At 33.1% G+C, this 20,651-nt stretch overlaps 1 protein-coding gene across 3 annotated transcripts; it reads left to right on the top strand.

Annotated features, from left to right (window-relative positions):
• The first annotated feature begins 12,605 nt into the window (after positions 1-12,605).
• Positions 12,606-20,374, top strand: LOC104905364 (Golgi SNAP receptor complex member 1-2). 3 transcript variants are annotated; one of them, XM_010693887.4, is made up of 6 exons: positions 12,606-13,020; positions 16,838-17,034; positions 17,590-17,679; positions 17,764-17,835; positions 19,487-19,616; positions 19,964-20,374. In XM_010693887.4, exons 1-6 carry the CDS (start codon positions 12,891-12,893, stop codon positions 20,059-20,061), a joined length of 717 nt encoding a protein of 238 aa, XP_010692189.1. In that variant the 5' UTR covers positions 12,606-12,890; the 3' UTR covers positions 20,062-20,374. The 3 variants fall into 3 exon arrangements, with proteins under 3 accessions (XP_010692189.1, XP_010692188.1, XP_010692192.1); XM_010693886.4 differs by having other exon boundaries at positions 12,611-13,020; positions 17,590-17,682; XM_010693890.4 differs by having other exon boundaries at positions 12,880-13,020; positions 16,824-17,034; positions 17,590-17,682.
• Positions 20,375-20,651: the final 277 nt, after the last annotated feature.

Here is a 20,651-nt window from a genome sequence, read left to right on the forward strand (position 1 = left end):
AGTATCTTAGGCAATAGTTTAGACTTTAAAGAATGAGAATATGCTTTTTTTTTTGTTGTGCTTGCATTAAACAAACAAGAATATATGACGATAGAGATATTAGGTCTATTTTTTTTGGTCCACTTGCATTAAATAAATACTAGCTTTTTATACACGCGATGCGTGCGATGACATTTTTAGGCCTAAATATTACTAAGTAGTAAGCAAAAAGAAAATGCAAGTTAGTATTTTAAGTTCACCTCCATTTTGTGAATAAGATTCTTTGAAATACAATCAATAGTACTCCTTCTACATTTTGTTATATCTTTTGCAGCCATTAACTCTTTGCATTTAAGTAGCATTACAGTATTACTCCCTTAGTTAAACTTATCTCTATTGAACAAAAAAAAATTGAGTCCATATTATTTGTTACATTGAATTTCCAATGCAACAATATTATAATTTGGCTAATTTATACTTTGATCTACACTTGTATTTTAAACCCATATATATTATAATTTGGCTAATTTATACTTTGATCTACACTTATATTTGAAACCCATATATATTATAATTTGGCTAATTTATACTCCCTCCATCCTCTATTAGTTTACCCCTTTCTTTTGCACAAAGTTTTAGGAGGAATAGTATTGTGGGGCATATAAAAAGAGAGAAAAGATTATTTATACTTAAAGTTGAATATATGTGTGATGAAAAGTTTGTGGTCCCATTCCAAAAATAACAAAATAAAGAAAGGGGTAAACTAATAAGGGACACCTTTAAAAGGAATAGGGGTAAACTAATAGAGGACGGAGGGACTACTTTGATCCACACTTGTATTTGAAACCCAAAATTTCGAGTGATGTGTTGTAGCCTATAGGCACATCCTTCTAGAATTTTAACAAAAAATATTTCACTACCTTTTCCACTACTTGGCAACATCAGTATAATTCCACTACTTTTGCTATTTATTTTCTCTCTCCTCTCACTACAAATCTACAAACCATATTTTCAAGGAATCTAGTTCATCAAACTATACACTATACAATAAGAAAATCAGCCTTTTCAAGTATTAAGCAAAGCAGTAGATCTAATTCATCAAAAATCCATCAACCGTATCAACCACTTTTGAAGGAAGCAAGTAAACCAACTTCTGTTTTTTCTTGGGTCGATTTTCTAACAAAGAAAGGTAATCTCTTAAATCAACTTCAGTTTTTTCTTGGGTCGATTATCTATCATCCCAAAATTTGAATCCGAGAAAGTATGAATCAATTTCAGTTTTTTTTCCCTTACCTAACATCTAAATTATGATTTCACAAACTTATATTTAAAATTTTCATCAGTCTCATATTTAAAATTATATTTGAGATAAAATTGTAAATTTTCATACACAATTTGATATTGGAATTTTTTAAAAAAAAAAATCGTTTCTTTTATCTTGTTTTCTAATTTAACATGAAAATGAATTAAATTTAAATTGTATGAAAGCCCTTTTTTTCCATTTCAAAATTTTACAGTTGTCTTGGTGCTTAATTTCACTATTTGTTTTCGCAAAATAATGTAATTTTTTTTTTCTGAAAAATGGTTTTAGCAAATTAATTTAATATTTTTCTGAAAATTGATTTTTTCAAAAACCGTTCGCGAAAAATTTGATTTTGGTTTTTTTTTCAAAATTTATTTGTTTTTTTTTTTTTTGCAAAATTTATGAGCAGAATTTTTAATATTGGAATTTAAAAAAAAAAAACAAAATTTGTTACTTTTATCTTGTTCTCTCATTTCATGTGAAAATAAAGGTTAAATAAAGTCGTTTTTAACTAATTGCTATCATCTCCCTTTTTTCTGTTAGTCGCTACATAACAATTGCTATTGTTTTTTCAATTAATTTGAAATAACTTGGAAGATTAAAAGAATTATGTACCTTTTTGGAAGTTTGCAAATCGTCGATGGACAAATGTGTGATATCCCCGTCGAAATTTTATGTTTTTTTTACAGATTTTTATGCATAGCGTGTATAGGTAAAAAATAATTTGTAAGTGAAATTTGTGAGTTCTTGAGAACAATGATTTGTAAGTGATTTTTGTGAATGATTTTTTTATGTATTTACGCCCTACTATATTAGGTTTTTTTTTTTACAGTACTATATTAGTTTTTGTTTGTAAGTTAATTTTTAGTTTTTTGTAAAGTTTAGTGATTTGCGGGATTTCTTGAACGTGATTTAGAAAGGGATTTGTAAAGTTTCCTAACATAAGTGATTTGGGAGTGATGTTGAAATTTAATTTTCGGTAGCTTTGTTTGAATCCCCATTTTGGTATTGATAATATTTTTGTAATTAGTAAAGGAAAGGGGGGGTAAAATAGTCGGTTCAAAAGAGGACACCATAGGTCCCCCCTTCCCTTATGTAATAGAGATAAGTAGCACAAACAAAAGTAGGGCATAGGCCAATAAACTAATAATATTTGTTTTATCAATTTACGGATAAAATAAAGGGTATAGAACACTAGAACTTCGCAAAACAGACTGAAATGAAAAGTGAGTAAAACTTTACATAATAGAGTAAGTACATTGTTAGATATCCTGTTAGAGAAGATAATGAAAGTTGTAAATTAAGTAGGTAAGTATATCATATTTACTTTTTGCTGATAATACGTTACAAGTAAATTTAATAGCTCAATCCTCCATCTGAAATGATATTATGATTGATCATGTATTTTGTTATAATAGCTCGTATTGTGTCGGATTCGTCCGACACAATATTCTCGTCGGACGACTTCACTTGAGTTTCAGGTAGTCTTCATTTTTTTTCAGATAGTCTTCATTTTTTTTCAGGTAGTCTTCATTTTTTTTTCAGGTAGTCTTCATTTTTTTTCGGTTAGTCTTCATTTTTTTTCAGTTAGTCTTAATTTGTTTTCAGTTAGTCTTCATTTTTTTCAGTTAGTCTAAATGAAAGTAACTTAGGTCTAAATGAAAGTAACTTAGGTCTAACTGAAAGTAACTTAGGTCTAAATGAAAGTAAGTTAGGTCTAAATGAAAGTAAGTTACCTCTAAATGAAAGTAACTTAGGTCTAACTGAAAGTAACTTAGGTCTAACTAAAAGTAACTTAGGTCTAACTGAAAGTAACTTAGGTCTAACTGAAAATAAGTTAAGTCTAAATGAAAGTAACTTAGGTCTAAATGAAAGTTACATGTTGGACATAGAGTTGATCATGTATATATATGGGATTTTTATAGCACAAGCAAAAAAGTCCACTTCAACATAGAGGGCACACTCTATTGAAACTAACCATGCTTGGACCGTATTCATTTGTTTTTGAAGTACAAAATTCATTGTGTACATGCTGACATATAGAGAGGACTTTTAATTGAATTAATTGATTGGGATTACATTAAAACTGGTTTTCAACACATACTTGGAATTATAAAGTAAATAATTAATAATTTCGAGTTTTCGACCTTCTCGTTCATAAGAAAAACGGTCATGATCCAATTATCACACATAAAACATGGAAAGAATAAGATAAAACGCTCAAAATCAATGTTGGGTTTATTTTAGAAATGATACAAACATATACTTACCATTTAACTAGTTATAGCTTCTAAGTCCATATCTCAAATAACAATTCCCCACAAATCTTACCAACTAATTAGGTTAATCAACCTCTATATCTTTTAACTTATGTTACATAATCTTGTCAAATATTTAGAGGTTCTCCATGGTATTCCCTAAGAATACATAATCAAATCCTCAGCTGAAGGTAATATTAAAGCTGATCAGGATTGACACATGCCACATGCCACATGCGAAGTTTAAGTTTGGCATGATATGCCTCGATGCGATTCAAAAGGCTTGAAGTTTTGGGCTTTTTCTTTTGGTGGGCTAAAGCCCGGTTTAGCCCGACCCGATCCTGACCTTCTCGCTTTATAACCTTACTTATCATAAACCGGCTCGGCCCAGCCCGGCCAAGAGCTCTAGCCTCTAGGTGAAACCAAGCAAAGGAAGGGCAGGCCCGTTCCGAGCCCGGCCCTGTGCAATCTTGGTCTTCAGGGCCTCGAACTCCGAAACGGGGCAAGGGATGGTGATGCCACCCGGGTGATCAAACCCATACTTCTCCTCTGCCTCCTCCAACAACCTCTTGAATAAAGGGTGGTTGACATAAATCACTGGCACCACCACTCGCCTCGCCGCAGCTGCGCCTCCCTCCTCCGTGGGCCTCACGTACACCACCAAGTGACCCTTCGGCGTCCTCGCAACACGGTCCTCCCCCTCCCCGACCCGGACATAACCCAGGCCCAACTCCGGCCCGACTCTAAGGAAACCCCTCTTTAGCCCACCAAACCAACGGGCCATGGCCCGATATACCCGGCCCGTAACCCGGGAGAAACATCGAACAACCCGCTTTTTGACCCGGATTCTTATGCCTCTCGATGGAGGTCGAGGTGGTGGTGGTGGTGGACGTCGTACAAGAGCATATGAAACGTCCATGATAATAATATGATCAATAATAATGGTTTAACCAAATTATAGACAAGATTAATTAGCTTAGCTAGAAACTATTAAAGGAAGCTTGTGCAAGGGTGGATAATAATAAGCATGGTGGTGGAGGAAGAATAATGAGGAGCTAGCTAGCTACTTAGATGAAACATGAAAGGGAGTTAATACAAGTAGCGGGCTTATGTAGGAACGTGTACGTAGGAAAAATTACATGGTGGTATGCAATTTTTTAGTACTTCCTTTTTGTTAAAGGAATAATAAATCTACTACTAAAAAGAAAAGTTTCATAATCTTTGACTTTTAGTTTTTGATTTGGCGCGTTTTGGAATTATTTAATGAATAGTTATACTATATATTAATCCAATTTGATGCGGTTTTTGCAATCTGTGATTATCAAATTTCATTTTCACTCTACACTCTTTCATTTAATGGTTGTGCCCTTTTCTTATTGTAGGGGTCATGTTTATGTCAAAATTTAAAGGGTGTGTTATATCCAATTAATAGATTATGACATACTTATAGAATTATGATCTAAGTGAAAATATCTTTTACAAACTTTAAACTCGTTTGGTTATCGTTGGAACTGAATTCCCATAGGAAGTCTTATCTTATGGGAAGTAAATTACCTTGTCTATTTCTTAGGAAATGGTTTTGGGTGTTTAGTTGAGCATAGGAATTTGTAATTGACACAGGAATTTCTAATCACCAAAGAGGGTTGGTGATTAATTTCCTACACTTCATAGGAATTTCCATTTTCTTGAAAATTCTATTTCCCATAAATTCCCTATTTCATGCAAACAACTACCCTATTTGTACTTCTTTCTCGGATATCCAAATTCAGGTGGAATTTAAAGTGAACCAAACGACCTCTAAACCTTGTTAGATCTTATCTAAATTTATACTATTTTTAACATAATTTACAATAAATGAATAAAATAATTGAACAAAATACTACTTTAACGAATCGCAACTAATGAATATAAGTGTTGCGAATTCGAATGAATACATGTTAAATGTCTCAAATAATGATGAAGGTGATACTTGAATATTTATATCAAAGAATCTTCATCTATTGTTTTTTTTTTTGTACTCCCTATTTCTCGAATTCTTTTTGTTAAAATCTCAGACAATTAAACAAATTATACTAGTATTCTGTGTGCAGGAAGAGCTTTGATTTGAAGATTCAAAGCTTTAACCTTATACGATATTGAACCATTAATTATCTAATCTCAGTAAATCCAAAGTCGGTTGCGCTATTTAGCTAACATTTCACCTGCTCCGTTTAAGACAAAAAAGATTACAATTGGAAATTTGTATAGAAGTGGCAGATCAATTTTTAAATGTTGAAAGTTGCTATTAGATAACAATTGCATTAGATAATAAGGGTTTTATTATAAGCTTTAATGCTTATCAAGTTCATATCATAACACATACTTTATCGCCTACCATTCGATGTTCTTATCTAATTTCAGTGGAAGATGTCATTTTTGCATACTCTTTGTAAATGGTAAGTGATAATCTTCTTAGTTGCACTGAGTTCCAAATATAGTACTCCCTCCGTTTCTTATAGATCTTCCCTCTTTCCGTTTAAGTGCATTTCCAAAAGATCTTCTTTCTTTTACTTTATTCCTTATTTGGAATTTTTTTTTTCCTTTTTACCCTCTCATGTCCCTATCATGGTCGACCATTATATTATTAATTCAATTTTACCCCATTTTTCTCTCCTACTTTAACCCCTTTTTATTTGTTTATTTATCTTAGCCCCTTTCTCTCTCCTACTTTATCCACCCCACACCCCACACAAGTGGATCCTCCTTGGTATTTGTAGGAACATTAACAGGGAAGATCTTTAGGAAACGAAGGGAGTATTATATTTAGAGAGAATAAATTGATTCGAATTAAAATAATTTTTACCTGAATGTAAAAACAATAAAGTAAGTCATTTCAATACAAAGGTTGTCTGTTCTTAGAGCATCTATCATCATGATATGAAATTAGTTTATGAGATTAAAAAAAATCATCTACATTATGAACAACTTGAAAAATATGTTTGGTCATATTGTGACCAACTAAAAAATTGGTCACATCATTTAAATCTCCCTTTCACTTTTGTTTCTTTACCCTTTCACTATTGTAACCAATCAAGAAAAGATGTTATTTTTCCTTTCATAAAAAAGAAAAGATGTTGTTTTAATATTAAAAAATCTTTTGTTTTGAATATGTATGTTATTTTTGTAGGAATATTGGAATCACAGTAAACAAAATATAATTGCATTTAGACAACGATGGATTACTTGTTAACTTTAATAAAATACTATCAATTGTCATCACATTCTCATATATGAAGTGTTCCAGCGAAGTCAATCCCTATCGATATTTATTATAGTACTCTATATAGCAATATATAGGGGACACTAAAAAGAAAAAAAAAATGTTAATTTTTATTTGTTGACTTAAATTTTTTTTTTAAAAAAAGATGAACTACATACTTGTTTTATTATTTAATAAAATACTATCAAGCATCATTACATTTTCATATAAAGTACTAGTAGACTAGTAGTAATGTAATGGAAGGTTTTTTTCCAAGTTAAACATAAGATTAATTTTTATTCCACTTTTTGTAGGGTGGGAAATGGAAGCTCTTTTTAACCCATCTTCAAGTATTATTGTATAATTATCAATTATATTTAGTTTGGCAAACGCATGGAACAATCGACTTTGTATCTTTTCATCAACATGCGATGTGTATGTTGTCATATACAAGTACGTGCCGTACCTATCCGATTTGTACCTCTAAAACTTATTAAAGTACAATAATTTGTTTCCTTTTCTTTTCTCTTTCACTATTGTAATAAATATTATTAGGTTCAATGGTGTCTTTATCTTGGATAGTTAATTGGGGTTATATTGATAGATTGATGAATCCAACTGTACATTTTGGCAGATTTTCGAAGATTTTGTTGATTGGAAGCACAAAATGACAAAATTAGTAGAGTTGATGACAGGTATTAAGGGTTTTGGGAGATATAGGTCCTACCAAAAAAAATTGATTTTTCTTTTTCTAAACGTTCGGCAAATTTTATACTAACTTTTTTATCTGTTACTCCCTCCATCCCAATTTAGTTGCTACGTTTGCTTTATCACAGTTTACGAGATGCAACTTCAAACACCAATATCTTGAGTTACATATATTGTTGCTTTGTGAATGAAATCACTAACTATGATCCATAATTTTATAAGTGAAAATATAGTCATGTACATGTAATCTTGTTAAATTCGTCTCGACGTGTAAATTCATAATATCAATTTTTTTTATAATTTTTAGAGTTTTTTGCGGGGATATACCAGGGTAATAGGATATTTTGTGGGGATATACCTCAATAAATTTTTTGTGTTGGGATTAGAGGTGATCATGGGCCGGGCCGGACCGCGACCAACAAAATTTGCCCATTGGTCGGGCCAGGGCCAAAATTCAGGCCGAATTTTTGTGTCCAAAGCCCGCTATTTCAGGCCTAAATTAGCGGGCTTTTGCTGGCCAAAACGGACCGGGCCAAAAAAATAGACTAAAAAGTTGTTTTTGACACCTCTAGTTGGGATATACCAACCTAAATTTAAGTTTTGTTAAAGGATACCAAAAACACTATTTTCGGCGAGAAAGTCAAACTTTCGGCCTTTGACTTGGTAGGAACTCGCGAGTGAACCACAAAGTGACAGTGAGGAAGTTGGAAGAAAATCAATGTAATAGAAGCAATTGAATGTCACACACTGTATAAAGAGTAATTAAGCAAGTCAAGGGCAGAAAATTTGACTTTCTCGCCGAAAATAGTGTTTTTGGTACCTTTTAACAAAACTTAAATTTAGGTTGGTATATCCCGATAAAAAAATTTAGTGAGGTATATCCCCACAAAATGCCCTATTACCCTGGTATATCCCCGCAAAAACTCTAATTTTTACTTTAGGGCACGTTCGATATTACTGTGGTTTTCTGTTTTTTGGTTTTTTGATTTCAAAGTCATATGATATATGTCCTATAATGAGTACAAAATTAATCAAATGTATTGTTAACGTCATGATATTGAAAACTAACAACTGAAAAGTGAAACACTTTTTCTGGCTTCCAGTTTTTGATTTTTAGTTTTAAAAAAAAAACTGAAAACTGAAAACAAAAAATGATAACGAACGGGGCCTAAACTTGTGGAGCTGTGGGCAGTAGTTTGGTTCACGTGTTCAAATCCCTGTAGTTCCAATTTTACCTTTTTTTTCCTTTTTCTTCTTTGTTTTTTGTTTGTTTAATTTACGTTTTGCTTACTTCTTCTCTCTCTCTCTTTTTTATTTTCTCCTTCACCATTTTTTCGTTTCTATATTAGATATTCGTATTGCTATATCTAGTATAACTAAGATTAATTTTACAAATGCTTAAAAATAATTCTATTATGTAAAATTTTGGAATTTTCTCTGTTATATATTTATCTTTACCAAATTTATATCAACTTCTTAAAAATTTTAGGAACAGTTAATTGATGAAGATATTAAAGGTAAGAGTTATGTCTGTTGATGAGTGTAAAAATTAATCTTTTAAATTTATTGAAAATTGGAGATAATATTGAAATACCGATATAATGAAGATATATATTATACATGGTTTAAATAATATAAAGTTTGGTTTTCTTATTGGTAAAACTAAACTTCTTATATGTTATTATGATTTAGCTTGGTTTAGTTGGGACCCAACAAATTCAAAATCCTAAACCCGCCCCTGCAGATATAAGGTATTCCATATTTGAACATTAATTTTTTTTAAAGAAAAATAATACTCCTATTTCTTTTATTCTGATTATTTGAAATCGGTGAAAAATGAAGTAGCACTCCGATTTGTGTTGAAACAAATCTTGGTATACATGCAATAGTTTATGTATATTTTGTTTTTGATAAATAATATAGATAAGAAGTGTAGAGTAAAAAAAAAGTGTAGTGAATTGGATAGTTTGGAAAATAAAAATTTCATATAACCCCACCTATAGAACAAAAGGTAGAAAAAAAATGTAATATAGTAACTTCAATGAGGACAATATTATAGGCAAAAGAATACACCTAAAATATATTGATTAAATTAGGAAAACAACGTTAAAAGGAAAACAAGAAAAAAAAAAAGAAAGATGGAGTATATATTAGACCCTAGAGTAAGTTTTTTTTTTTAGAGCCCAAGAGTTATTTGACCGGCCTATTTGAATCTTACCCCCTTCGTTTTTTATTAATTTAATCATTTTCTTTTTGGGTTGTTATTTACTCCCTCAATTTCATTTTTATAATTACACTTTATAAGCTTTGACACTATTCACAAGTTTATGTTTGACTATTAATATTTGTGATTAATCGGTTAGGTAAAATATAGTCATGTGAGATCTTGTTTGATTAGTTTCAATATATACTTTTCGAATATCACTTTTTTAAAATTTTTACAAATGCAAATTTAGAGATAATAATGTTTAAACATTTACATTAGCAAGCGTGAAAATGGTAAAGAGTAACTATTAGAAAGAAATTGAGGGAGTACTAGTTTACCCACTAGGGGTATAAGTGCGTGGATTGGACTTTGCCAAATTCAAATCCAGTCCAAAGTTATTTCGACTCGAGAAATTGAGTCCAAGTCCGATCCAAATATTTTTTGAGTCTAGTTCAGTCGGATAATTTTTTCTTGAGTCAGAATCCAGTCCAGTCCGGTTACTATATTATTTTCTTCCCCCGATTTTGATTCAATGGTTCACAATAATGTTTTCTCATAATTGAATTTGAAAAATTAAACTCATTATATCCATTCCATAAAATAAGTCACATACATACTTTTTATTATATATATAAATATTAAATATATATACATTATATATATAAATATTAAATATATATTATATATAAAAATATTTTTGGATTAGACTGGACTTGTTGGACTTCAAAGGGGTGGTCCAAATCCAGTTTGAAAATATTTGGACTCGAAAATTTGAGTCCGAATCTAGTCCAAAAAATTCAATCCAGTCCAGTCCAGTCCAGTCCGACAAGTTTGGACTGGACTGAATTGGACTCTGGACTTTTCGCAATCCACTTACACTCCTATTACCCACTTTTATTTCTAGTGTTTTTTGAATGGTCCTATCGATTTTATATTATTATCTTTATAATGAATTTATTTCACTCTAGTTCTCTTGGATCACAACATTAATAAATTAACTTCAATATAATATACAATAAATTAATAATTTAATTTTTCTTATATGACCCATATATCTATTTCTCCAAAAATTATATGCCTAAAAAAATGGGTAAACTAATAGAAATAGGAGGGAGTTATAAACTCCAAGTAGACACTATCTCAAAAAATTGAATAGAGGTAACATGAATGATATAAAACAATTCAATATTACTGACCGTTATACCTGATCAAAGTGAACCCGACCCAGCTTGACACCGAAAAATGTCCGGACTTGGGTAGATTTTTTGCACTTGATTTTGAGCCCGGCTCGATCTTTTTTGTGTTTAGAAGGGGTTTTAGGTAACCTAAATATGATTTTTCAGTTCAAATTTTAATTTGGTCCGAAAAGTCCAAATTGGAATTTGGGTATAATAAATCGGCCTAGCCCGACTAATGGGCAATTTTTCGGGCGCGGTTTGGCCCGATCCCCACCAAGCCCGTCATTTGATCACCTTTATGAATAGTGTATAGTTTTAAGTTTTCAGATTTTAAAAGTCATATAATCTATATTGTATACCGAAATTTCAAATAGTCAAACTAACTTACTCTAATCCTTTTTGTTTTTTATTGACAACAAAAAAGTGTGTAACTACATTTTTTCTCATTTTAGCTTTTCGTTTTTAGTTTTGAAATTAGAAACCAAAAAAAAACATGCATCCAATAATATCTTACATTTGATATGAGGGACTTGTTTTAACGAATTAGTTATGTAACTGTAAATATCCTCCACGGATAATATTTTACATCTTTAATTTTTTATTGTACCGCACAATATATTGTAGAATTTCTAAGAGTATGTGCAACGTGGTTTACCAACTAGTTCTTCAACTAACTCTCCAAGAGAGAGAAAATGAAGAGTCACCTCTTACCCAATAATGGAGCTCTTAAATAGTTGGATGTGTCTTGAGCGTATCTCCATAGAGACGCTTTGCATAGTGTGTCTTGTAGGAGATACCTTTTAAGTTTTTTTTTTTTTTTTTGAGGGGAAGATATATACCTTTTAAGTTAAAGGAGATATGACTCTCTACTAAAATTTTATTGTGAATCATATTAAACTCTTTAAAATTTTATGGCAAAACTTAAATGTGGTCCTAAAAGCTGCATATAAGAAGCTGAAAATGAAAAAAAAGTATTAATTGATCATTTATAAAATAAATTAGTGCAAACTTTTGTCATAAGTTGACAATTAATTTTCATTTTAAGCAATATATCTATGTCTCATAACCCAAAAATTTATACTTCCTCCGTGCTTTTTTACATGTTACACTTTCTATTTTAGAAAGTTTCAAATTAGATGTTACACTTTTATTTTGAGTAATAACTTCTCTCTATCTCTCCTATCACATGTTTACATGCAACCCTTTTGTTTTATTTCTCTCTTCATATCTCTCCTCTCTAGTCTCTCCAAAAATTGTCTAGAGTCCGTGATTTAAAAAGTGTAACATGTAAAAAAACGAAGAAGTAAGGCTATGTTTAGTTCACCTGAAATTTTCTGATCTGATCTGAATTTATTTTTTCTGATCTGATCTGATCTGAACTGATCTGATAACAAGATCTTATCTTTTAGATTTTTCTCCATATATAAGGAAAAATATAGTCATGTGGGGTCTTGTTTGATTCGTCTCAATGAGTACTTTATTAATATTCAATTATTATAATTTTTACTAATATGTAATGAAAGATATAGTGATTTTTAAATATAAGCATGATCTGAACTGATCTAAACTTATTTTTTCTGATCTGATCTGATCTGATCTGAAATAAGCAAAAATAAGGTGAACTAAACATAGCCTAAGTCGATTGATCACCTTGGTAGACTCCCTTGGAAATCCCGATAGTCCTACTCCAATTGATGGATGGCTTGAGGCCATAACCACTGGACAAAGAGCCCATTTGTGTAAACAACAAATCAACTAATCAAGTATCAGTTTAGCAAATTTAGATCACTGTTTTTCTCCCTTCCATTTTTTTTTTCAACTTTGATGCTAGATCTCTTTAAACCGGGAAAAAAAACAAAGAAAAAAAAACCCTCTAATAAACTCCACTAGAAAACCCTCATTAACATCAAATTAACAAACACCCAACAACATCAACTCACTCACTTTTATCAAACTTAGTCAAATTTTGCAGAATTCCCAAATTTGATTTTCTGGGTTGTATTCTGGTTAAGTGGGTAAGATGGCGGATCTAAATTTGGAGTTACAGGAATCTGGGTGGGAAGAGCTTCGAAAAGAAGCTCGGAAGATTGAAGGTGATCTTGATGTTAAGCTTTCTTCTTATGCTAAACTTGGTGCACGTTTTAGCCAAGGTACTTTTTTTTTTCTTCATTTTAATGTTTCTCAAATTATTGGGTACTTTGAATTTTTGCTATTTATGTTGTCTTTTAATATCTTGATTTGATTTACTAAGAAGTGGGTGTTAATGGGTCTACATTGTGTTGAATTTATGGATCTCAAAGATTTGATTTTGAGTGTTGAATAAATTATGTTTTGGTTCATGAAGAATTAACATGAAATGTATAGATTTGCAATTTGTTATGTGGGTAATTGGATGTGTAAAGATGATGAAGTACCTTATTGCTTAATTTGGTCTTTGAGCAGTGAGTTTTGTTAATATGATGGTATTCTAGGGTAACATAATCGATTTTGAGTGTATGGATCACTCTACTTTAGAATATGAGAACTTTATGTATATTGCTTCCCTACTGTTTGAGCTCTTGGAATCTGTAGTTTGTGTTATAAAGTTTTTCCTGAGAAGTCGTTGAAGGTGCGAATTGGCAGTTGAGGTTTTAGGGAACAAGGAGCAATTAATGTGGGTTTGCGCTCTTGTTGATAAATGACTGGTTTGATTGAAATGTGATGTATAACTACCAAAGATCTATGTTGCTTGGATTATGGACCAGAATCTAAGACTCTTAAGTATATTTGGATATTAGAAATTCGAAGTGGTGAAGTGTTAGTAGGTGGAAGGTGCCAAAGTCTTGGATGTGGCTTATTTGGCGGGAAGAAGATATATTTGCAAAGCCAAATCAAGTGTAAATTGTGGAGTATATGGTATGCTGGAAAGTTGACAGCAACTGGAAGCATGTTTGAGTGCATAAATAAGTGCAAACTGCAAAGAAAGTGTTGAATTACTTCTAACTACGAATGATCCAAATGACTCCACATCCTGCATTCTGTACATGATCCACTCTTATAAGTTATAGCTGTCAAGTCTTCATCATAAAACACAATAATGTCACTCTCATTTATGTGTAGCCTTTCCCTTACTTAATTTTGATGTGTAATCTTGTGCTGCTTGCGTCCATAATTGCAAATCTTGTAGACTTGTGATGGAGGTGAAAAGAAGAAGCCTTTCCATTGATGTCAACTGGCAGGTATGGGTCTTCTTATGTTCCAAGAGACATATTTGTACTCGAGATGATCCTTTTTGGAACTAATCTCAATGACTAATAGCCTCATTTTGACTAGTATGAGATAGATTATTTAGTGGGGTTGTAGATGACTAGTGTGAGGTGCAAGAGCATGTCCCTTAAACAGGAAGCACATGAGAAGTGGAGTTATAAGGTGCCAAGAGAGGCAACAAATATGCAGGTCGAGGAGGGTAGAGTCACAGGGATTAAATTCGAACCAATAAACAAAAGAGTAAACTACTCAGATGCCATGTGATTTGCTTGCATGAACTGGGTCTCAAGGTTTGCTGAATAAGGGGTTTGATTGGCCTAGAGGCTGGCTTCTTGAGACTTCTCACATCCTGTTTCTCTATGTGTGTTTCTTTTTTTTTTTTTTTTTTTTTAATCCTTGGATCACTCCAGTCTGGCTGTTTACTTTGCAAGGAGGGAGTCAGGTTACACCCGTATCTAACTGTGTAACATGGGCACTTCTACTAGGTCACGTACTCGTACCCGATACGTATCCTGTATGGGTACGTGTACCCATTCCTAAAATTTGAAATATCGTCGTTTTCCTTCCCAGCACCCGAATCCTTACCCGTCGACCCCTTACCCGTATCTGTATCTGTGCAACCTAGGTTTTTGATGGATCCTACCTGAATACTGTTGAATAGCCTCAGATTCATGAGGTTCACCCATTCAAGTGCCCAGTCATAGTTGCAAAATTAGCCCAGTTTCTTTAGTCCCTATGGTCCAATTGCTCATTGGACTTGCTCTCTGTTGAAATTTTCTTAAATTTTCTTATGATATAATAAGCACCGAATGAAGCTTTGTATCAACATATGTACTGAACTGCCAGTCAACTTCTCTAAGGTGTATCTCCAATCTAGACGTCTGCTAGGTTGTGACTGCTTTCATGGCTGTATTAATCAGATTGAATCCATGCAGTAAAATAAATTTGTAAATGTGTTGGAGAGGCTGGGTGTTACTTCTATTGATGCAGAGCTCTTCTAATATGTTGCCACTAGTAGGGATGTATAGAGTGGCGGATCTAGGAAGTTACAAGTGGTGGGTCACTACTGACTACCAACCACTTATAACCAATTCATGAATTTTAGAAAAAAGTACTAAAAAAAACAATTCATTCCAAAAGTAATAATAATTCAAATTACAATCAAATAGTACTAAAAAATTATCACAACGGTTCTCAAGACTTCTCGTGTAATGATACCAATATAGTATCATTCATGCTAACTTTCATAAAAATATCCCTCTCTACATAAGCAATCAAGCAATCATTCAACATTTTGTCTCCTATGTTATTGCGTAATTTATCTTTTACTTGCGTCATTCCGGAAATGAATTTCTTTATTATTTTTAAAGAGCTTCATTTTTTTCAAATATTGGTGGGTCATGTGCGCCAGTAGGACCTTGAGTCCCTCCGTCACTGGATGTACAAAGCTATATAACAGTCGATAGAGTTGTAATATCATGCAATATCACTTGCAACAGCGCCTTCCAAAATGTGCCGAAGAATTATGGAGAGATCATGATATAGAATGTTGCTTGCTCTTGGCAAGTAGAGGTTGCTCTTTGAGATCAGATGGAAACTTGTTTTTCTAAAGGGTAACTAATACATTTTTTCAAGACAGCCACCTTCCTTTAAACTGTTCATAGCATTCCTCATTCCGCCTACTTTGGTTGTTCTCTGCGAGCTGTTCATACCGTTCTTCAATCCAGTCTTCAAGCCACGCATTCACTGGATCCTTGTGATTGCATCTCTCTTCTTCTCCTGCTGTTCAACTTTGTTTCATCTTTCATTGGCCTTTGTGCTGTTTAATCTAAGTCCCTCTATATCCAAATAAACTTTTCAGTATTCCAGCTTCACTCACCTCTGAATTGACTCATGAGCTGTAATGGTTTATTATTTCCAAACAGCTTGCAAGATATGATTTAAATGACTGTGGCGAGCAATATCATTGACAAAAGCAAAAACTCATAGAGTGATTGCATGAGGAAAATGCATCAGGTTCTCCTTCATAAACCTTGCATAATAATATGGTTGTCAATTTACCAAAAGTTTTGCTATTTTTTCGCTGGCAAAGTACTGTAAATTCATTTGCCTGGCAACATACTATAAGTTCATTTGCCATGTGTTGGGATTGGAATCAGGAAAATAAATGGACTTGCCAAAATTAAAAATTTGTTGCATTTATTTCTCTTTCTTTAGCGTGTGCCTGCTATATGTCTGCATGTAACCTGCGCTTTGTTGCATATGGTAAAACGTTAACATATTTAGATCTACCAAATCAGTATGAAATAGATATGCTTGATGGAGGGCTTACTCCAGATAGTGGAAAGGACAACTTGTTGGAGCTTGGGAATGCAGGGATGATCCAGGGTTTCATAAGAAAATAGCAACCCATTAACCTTGTTGGCAGGGTTTAGGGAGGCCCAAAGGATGCAATTTTACCCCTAAGTAGTTGAAGACGATTACAATTGCTGTTTGTAAAGATCTACAAGATGTTTTTCCTTTTCTCTTTTCTATGGGGGTGGGGGTGTTGGGATCAGAATCTTTTCTGATATTCGACTTCCTTGTGGTTTTACTGCTACTATGTTAGGACTTAGGATTAAGATGCACATGTGCATGCTGTTTATTTGTGTTTTTAGATCAACTCTAATGTAGAATTCATGGGGGCTCCTCTGTTTTCTGAGCATAGTGTCATGGAATTAGGTTACATGGATACTGGATCCCCAACAGTGAGCTCGAGCAGGTCATGGAAGTCTATGGAAATGGAAATACAGTCTTTAATTGAGAAGCTAGTAGATATAAATGATTCAATGAGCAGATGCGCTGCATCTGCTACTCCGGCTACATCAGTTACTCAAAAACTGGCAAGACACAGAGACATACTTCATGAGTTTACCCAGGTATTCTTTATTAGCTGTTACGTGTTTGAACTTTTTCTTTTTGCTGGTTGTCTTATGTGAAGATTGAAGGCTATAGGTTATTGACGTGGATTACTTTTGTGAACATTGAACTGGTAGAGTTTCCTGGTCTCATGTGGATCCAAGTGTGGCTTGGCTTGTGAAGTATCTAATCCTGAAATAACTTCCCTGTTTCCTTTTGCTGGTTGTCTATTGTGAAGATTGAAGGCTATAGGTTATTGACAGAGGAGTACATTAGTAGTCTTGAATGCCCAAAAAACCGTTGTTTCCACCTTCAGTTTACATGTGTTGTTCTGTGTTAGTCTTTGGATTGTGTTGACTGGTCAGCTATAGAGCACCAAGGAACGTTTTGCTTCAATTTTGAGATTCTTTATATTTTTTGTGTGCTGTCTATTACTTACGTCATCATGTAGTAGTTCTTTTTGTTAATTAAACATAATGCCAGTGTCAGTTTCTATGTGGTAAGGCTTGTCTACATCAGCTTTTATGACTTGTGGTAGTAGGCTTCGTTCACACATTATTTTCACATCTTTACAGGAATTCAGGCGTATCAAGGGAAATATAAGTTCAATGAAGGAACACGCAGAGCTCCTTAGTTCTGTGAGAGATGACATTAGCGAGTACAAGGTGGTGAGTGATCTAAGCATTACATAAATCATTATTACTTAATTTTGCATCATTGATTATATTTTTATGTTCATCTTCATGCAGGCATCAGGGACTATGTCTCCTAAGATGCAGCTGCTACGAGAAAGAGGTGCAATTCATGGAAGCATATCTCATGTAAGCCTTTCAACTTTTGAGGATAGCATCAGTATCTTTTTCTCTTTTCCTCTTCTGTATTTTTCAATTTACTTAATACTTCTACAGCTAACGCAGAAAGTAGGAATTAGGAAATGCCATGTGGAAGCTATTCTTGCATCATGCCCCATATGTTTTCCATTCATATACAGGGGGGTAATTATGGCTGGGTTACAGGATTGGACACACTGTCTCATTAAATTGAGAAACCAAAATGATTGTTTCTGCTGCATTAAGATGGCGACAGTACAAACTGAACCTTTTGTTTTCCAAAAGAAGAATGATCCTATGCATCTACTCTTTACTCTGTAGTCTGTATCTTTAGTACGAAAGACCTTATACTCAACAATATTGTTTATGATGTAAATACTTATATCAAGTATATATATATTGTACATTTGCTATATAGATATTTGTGATATGTGGTAAGAGGTAAAAGAAAAACAATAAAAAAGTTGCAACGGTTTTCAATTGAATTCAACAACTTTACTAGGTTGCTTCAAGTTTAGGATTGTCCCATTACTTCTAAATATTTTTTTTTTATGTGACAAGTGGATTTGTTATTCACAACATATTACACCAGGATATAGATATAAAGAGGATATTAAAGAAAATGCATGTTCTTTGCAGTTTGTTTTAGTTCTAAGACATGCTAATTCATCCCTTAATTTTAGAAATAAGATATAAAGGGTATGAATAAGGGAAGGATAGTTGGGATGTTGGATACATCTCAGTCTCAAAGGGGATGAAGGTTTGTCAATTTAAGTTAATACCAATTACGAAGTCGAATAGATAAGAATCTTAATCAGAACCTGTATTTCCTCTTACTGATAACTTATCTATTTTTCATAGTGTTGTAGAACCAGCAGCTAATTAACCATTCTTGGAGATGAAAATCCAGAATCAATGGGAACAACAGTGTGCACTGTGCACACAGTAACAGTTGGCTATTTACTCCAAAAGTCATTACTAAATCTATTTCTGTTTTGATTGGAACACACATAATTGTAGATATATTGACTCTTGGGGATAGATTGATGGATGCTGTACGAATGTAACTATATTCTTGTGAAGATTCTTGTCAATTCTGTTCTCTTTTCTCTTATGTTTCTGCGCCTCTGTTTTAAGTTTGTTATCTGATCCTTTATTCTTCATTGTTGTATGTTAAAAGTTCATACTAGTTTCTCTTCACCTAAGCTATACATTTTTTATGGCAAAAAATACAAGAAAGAGGAGAGAGATAGATAACAAGCAGAAGTGGACCCAGATGTGAGATAGGAAGAGAGGAAATAGATCCAAATATGGTATAGATGCACATGTGAAGGTTATTTTAGCAAGTGTTAAAACACAGGGAGTAGTGTTAATCGACTTCTTTTGTTATTCTGATTGCTCTGTAATCTGTTATACATAAGCCACATTGTTTCCCTGGTATGAGGGTGTACTGGCAGCTTAACATTTTCCTCTTTACTGACACATTGAAGACAATGTGATCAGTGATTCTGAATGAAATTTGGGATGTGTCCATTTGGGTGCTTGTGCTTAATAATGCTTATGAAATTTTGTTGTCTTTTTTTCTTTTTGTCTGGTTTTTCCTCGTCTTCTGATGTTATTGTTTTGCTTTCATATTCTGCAGATAGACGAGGTAATAAATCAAGCTCAGGCAACTAGATCAGTCTTGGGTTCTCAGAGGGCATTGTTTGGCGATGTTGGAGGAAAAGTTAAAGTTCTAAGCGAGAAATTTCCTGTCATCCGTGGCCTTCTTGGTATAAGACATATTTCTTACCCCCATACTTTTGCTTGCTTAGAAGTTAAAACTATGTCTCATTCGTTACTGCATTAATATCGGTACATTCATCATATGGAAGAAAAGAAAATGAAATGAATGAGTACAAGGTTTATCTGAGATGCTCCTGATTCCTAACAGTTGTGAACAAAATTAACAAGAGCTTTGGGACTAAATGGAAAATTAGGGGTTATTTTCCGGGGGGTGGGAGATTGAAAATAAAATTGGATGTTTTGGGGAAAAGTCTATTAGAAGAAATGCTCCTAAATGTTTATAGCAGTTAAAAACTTTGAGTTCATCGGAGTTAACTTTCGATAAATTGTGCAGGTTCAATTAGAAGGAAGCGCTCCAGGGATACGCTTATTCTCTCTGCTGTCATCGCGGCTTGTACTTTGTTCCTTATTATCTACTGGCTCTCAAAATGACAGTAACAGTACCGGAAAAGGAAAAACTCTTACTATAATCATCTGCAGATTTTTTTTTGTTTCTGTAATTTGCTGGTAATATATAGGACAGTGAACCCTTACAATTGCAATATATGAGTGGGAATTGCCCAACAGAAGAGGTTCTTTCTGCTTTTCCCTTTTTATTTTTCTCTTTTCTTTTGCCCTAATTGTCTTGCATATGGGGAAAAGAGCAGAAACTTGTGAGTGTAATTTTGGTTTAAATGATCACCTCTCATTTGCTATGGTGTAAAGAAGCTCTCTGGTATAATAGCAATTCAAAAGCTTTGAATTACCCGTTTTTTCAAGGTTGTAGCATATTATCACCGAGCTAGCAATTTGGGCAATTCGGGTTGAGTAGTACTTAGTTATTTGGCAAGACTCTTAACTTAAATCTCGGAGGTTTTGGGTAAGTCTTGCCAAAGAGGGGGGGGGGGGATCCATTATCCTCTCCCTTAACTCTAATCTCAAGCACTTGACTCGCAAATATTAGAGCAAGAAACTGTCAGAGTTCATGTATGAACTTTTTTGCAATTTAATATACAAGTATATAATTACAATGATACATATAG

This window comes from Beta vulgaris, chromosome 1 (genome assembly GCF_026745355.1).
Source record: "Beta vulgaris subsp. vulgaris cultivar EL10 chromosome 1, EL10.2, whole genome shotgun sequence".
Classification (NCBI taxonomy): domain Eukaryota; kingdom Viridiplantae; phylum Streptophyta; class Magnoliopsida; order Caryophyllales; family Amaranthaceae; genus Beta; species Beta vulgaris.

Excerpts from the sequence above, each read along its gene's own strand:
- LOC104905364 (XM_010693886.4), top strand. The coding sequence starts at position 12,891 with ATGGCGGATCTAAATTTGGAGTTACAGGAATCTGGGTGGGAAGAGCTT. Across the intron at positions 17,035-17,589 it reads TACTTCATGAGTTTACCCAG|GAATTCAGGCGTATCAAGGG; the intron begins GTATTCTTTATT and ends ACATCTTTACAG. Across the intron at positions 17,836-19,486 it reads TTCATGGAAGCATATCTCAT|ATAGACGAGGTAATAAATCA; the intron begins GTAAGCCTTTCA and ends CATATTCTGCAG.